The sequence below is a fragment of the Globicephala melas genome, chromosome 13 (genome assembly GCF_963455315.2).
Source record: "Globicephala melas chromosome 13, mGloMel1.2, whole genome shotgun sequence".
NCBI lineage: Eukaryota > Metazoa > Chordata > Mammalia > Artiodactyla > Delphinidae > Globicephala > Globicephala melas.
Window position 1 is genome coordinate 64,340,322 of NC_083326.1, and position 3,461 is coordinate 64,343,782.

The 3,461-nt window shown below is 63.7% G+C and overlaps 1 protein-coding gene across 1 annotated transcript; it reads left to right on the plus strand.

Moving 5' to 3' along the window:
- Positions 1 to 133: 133 nt before the first annotated feature.
- Positions 134 to 974, plus strand: MIF (macrophage migration inhibitory factor). Its single transcript, XM_030836261.2, has 3 exons — positions 134 to 365; positions 537 to 709; positions 792 to 974. The coding sequence occupies exons 1-3, from the start codon at positions 258 to 260 to the stop codon at positions 856 to 858; spliced, it is 348 nt and encodes a 115-aa protein (XP_030692121.1). The 5' UTR covers positions 134 to 257; the 3' UTR covers positions 859 to 974.
- Positions 975 to 3,461: the final 2,487 nt, after the last annotated feature.

The window sequence follows — 3,461 nt, forward strand, 5'->3', positions numbered from 1 at the left end:
GGCCAATGGCCGACTCTGCAGTGGCTCCGAGTTCCGCCGGGCGGGCTGGGCCTCCGCAGGCGGTGACGTCACCAGGCGCGAGCGCGCCGCGGCCTCGGGGGCGGGGCCTCCGCCGGCTGGGGCGTCACGGGAGGCTGGGCCGCAGCCGCACTGGGCGGGGCGCCGGGCGGCGGTCACGTAGCTCCGAGGTTTCCCGGCGGTGTTTGCGCGCGAGTCGGTTGGTTCCTGCATCCCCGTCTTCGCCGTCCCTCGCCATCATGCCGATGTTCCTGGTGAACACCAACGTGCCCCGCGCCTCTGTGCCGGACGGGCTCCTCTCCGAGCTCACCCAGCAGCTGGCGCAGGCCACTGGCAAGCCGGCGCAGGTCTGCGGGGAGGGCCCGGCCAAGCGGTCCCGGGCTGGGGCGGGAGGTGGCCCCGGGATGGGGCTTGGGCGGGGAAGGCGGCTCCGGGATGGGGCTCCGGGAGGGGAAGGGATGGGGGCGTCCGGGCCGGCGAGGCCAGGAGGCCCGCTGACCGCTGCCCCTCCCCCGCAGTACATCGCGGTGCACGTGGTGCCGGACCAACTCATGGCCTTCGGGGGCTCCAGCGAGCCGTGCGCACTCTGCAGCCTGCACAGCATCGGCAAGATCGGCGGCGCGCAGAACCGCTCCTACAGCAAGCTGCTGTGCGGCCTGCTGGCCGAACGCCTGCGCATCAGCCCGGACAGGTGTGTGGGCGTCGGGGGACAGGGGGCGCGCGGCCACGGCGGCCACCTCGCAGCCGGCTTAGACCCGCTTCCTCCCCCGCAGGATCTACATCAACTACTACGACATGAACGCGGCTAACGTGGGCTGGAACGGCTCCACCTTCGCCTGAGTGTCGCGCCCCGGGCTCCCCTGCCCGCGTCCCGCAACCTGCGCGCGGTTTTCTGCCCGCCCCGCCCCAGCGACCCCACCTACCGGGACGGAGAAATAAACGGTGTGGAGACTGGGGCTGCCTCGGGCTTCCTTGCCTTGCGGAGGAATCGGTGCAGGGCTGGGTCAGTGACTGGGGAACCGAGGTCGGGAGGGGTGCCCCCAGAATCTGCAGCCTAGCCTCTCCACGCCCCCAGCCCCCAGCAGAGGGCCCAGCTGTGGTTAGCATCCTGCCCAAGGCCGCAGACCCCGGAATCCTACGGGAATTCGTCGTCGATAGTCCCCCACCCCCCACCTCCCGCAGAGGCCGGACTATCTTTCGGGCTAGGGCTGGGGGGGAAGGGGGAGGGGTCAGAATCTGAGTGGGGGCGGGGGGGGGGAAGAAGGCCTTCCCCACTCCATCCAGGGTCACTTTTCGATAGGCTGCTGCCTCAGTGTCTTGAGTTGGGAAATCCCGTTGTTCTGGAACTTTGCAACAGCTTTTGGGTCTGGTAGGAGGGAAGGTGCCCAGGAGGTGATTCCTGGTTATGTTGCCCTGTTCACCCCAGTTCTGGGCCTGGGCTCTGCTCCCCTCAGGCACAGCAGTTCCCTGAGATAACACCCCCTGTAATTTGGGTACCATTCAGGTCTTATGGTGCAGCACCTCTGAAAGCCTCCAGGTGGCTAGTTAACCCCACTAGGACTCCGGAGGTCCTGGCGCTGAGGGTACCCTGTGAAAACAAAGTCAGTGTCAAGGTCCAGTGTAACTGGGGTCTCCTGGCCTAGGATCCCTTCTCCAAGTGCAGGGGCTCACTCCCTCGTGGGGGCAGCGATAGGGCAGCAGGCAGTCCTGGTGCTGCCACGAGGTGCTGCTTGCTCAGGTCCAGTCGCCTTTGGGCTGAACACTTTACTGCCCTGCAGCGTGAGCACCTCCATGGGCCCTGGCAGCGACTCCTTCCAAATGAGCCCCAGCCATGAGCACTGGGAATTTGTGTGAAGGGCCAGCTCCACCCTTCCCGCACTGCCTGCCCTGGGGGAGAAGTCCAGTTCATTGCAGCTGCTGGCACAGAGAAGGGGCTCCTCTGGCCACATGAACCCCATTCCTGGGGGCCTCACCTCTGGATTCCTGCTGGCCCCGAGCCATTGAAACCCTTTGTTCTTTCTCAGCCCCTAAGATAGTCAGGAACATCCTAGATGGAGGTGATTTTTTTAAATTCCACAGAATTTAAGTGAATTTGTTTTTGGAAGCTGAGGGCTCTGGGGAAAAGGGTTATTACTACTTGGACCAAGCCTCTGGAGCTCTTCCCTTCTGATGCTGGGAGTGAGGATCAGGCCCACCTTTGAGTGATACACAGTGACAAGGGCCACCTTGTATGTGTGCTGGGGCCTGGGGTGGCCACGGGCTCCTTCCTTGGGACGGCTGCCAGTGGCCCAGCCCATGTGGCACCCACTGTGGCTTCAGTGTGAACTCCCAGCAGGCAGGGGCAGGAAGCTTTGGGTGCCCATCCTAGGCTTGTAGCAGGCCACACTTGCCCTCTGATTATGGCAACTTCAGAACAGCCCAGGCCCCGGGGCTGCCTAGCCCAGTCCCTTGGCACTTTCCACTTGGATCCACCCCCTACCCCACACCTCTGGGGCAGAGTGCCAGTGCCAGCTTGCGCATTCAGATGCCTGAGGGCTGCTCTCCTTCGGTCCAGGTCCAGGGGGCACTCTCCACCCTCAGCCCCCAGTCAGCTCCCTGGGTATTGAGGATTTACTTCCAGGACAGTGGGGACAGTCGTGACCTTTGAAAGGAGGAGAGTCGGTTCAAGGGAGTCTGGAGGGCGTAGCCCATCTTTCGGAGGGGATGCTCCTCTTCCACAGAGATCTTCCAGTTCACCTCAGTCTCGTTCTGTCCTCAGCGAGGGGACTGGAGTCAGTCTCCGTGCTGGGGGAGGGGGTGGGGGGGTGGCATGGCTCCAGCTGCAGCCAAACATCACTCAGCCTGGCTCGTGGCCTGGGGCTTCCCTCTTGGGTATGAGCACCTGCCCTGTGACAGGCTCCTGCCTCGGCCTGGCCTTTGTCACATCCCCTGAGCTCCCCAGCTCTGTGCCCCCCAACCCCCAAGTTCCCAGCACACAGCCTCTTCCCCCTGCTCTTGGCCTTCACCTTGATTCACCACACCACACGAGGTCGTGAGAGCAGGGGCCTAGGTGTCTGTGAGCATCTTATCCGACTCCTTCATTTCACAGGTGAGGACACCATCCTGGTTCCTGGGGTGTGTCGACACCAGGCCACCACCTCCCAGCGTCAGACTTCACATTCCCTCCCATTGCCCCCAGCTAGGACTTTCACCTTGTGGCCTCACATGAGCCATGGGGGTCTCCCCAGCTGTAGGGGTCTCTGAGGGCCAAGGAGGCTGGGCACCTGCTGTGTTGGGGAGGATGGAGGGGCTCTGGAGGGCAGAGCATGGCACGCTGCCCCCATGAATCAGGGAGCGCCAGAGGCTCTGGTCAGCTGGGGTGTCGCACAGCAGTGGCTCCTTGGACGGGAAAAAGGGGGCAACTGTGGATCAGGGTCCCACATTCTTTTTTTTTTTTTTTTTTG

What these genes read in the sequence shown, in the direction of transcription:
- MIF (XM_030836261.2), top strand. Translation starts at nt 258, where the DNA reads ATGCCGATGTTCCTGGTGAACACCAACGTGCCCCGCGCCTCTGTGCCG. An exon ending in CCACTGGCAAGCCGGCGCAG is followed by an intron (nt 366 to 536) that starts GTCTGCGGGGAG and finishes CCTCCCCCGCAG; the next exon opens with TACATCGCGGTGCACGTGGT. An exon ending in CTGCGCATCAGCCCGGACAG is followed by an intron (nt 710 to 791) that starts GTGTGTGGGCGT and finishes CCTCCCCCGCAG; the next exon opens with GATCTACATCAACTACTACG.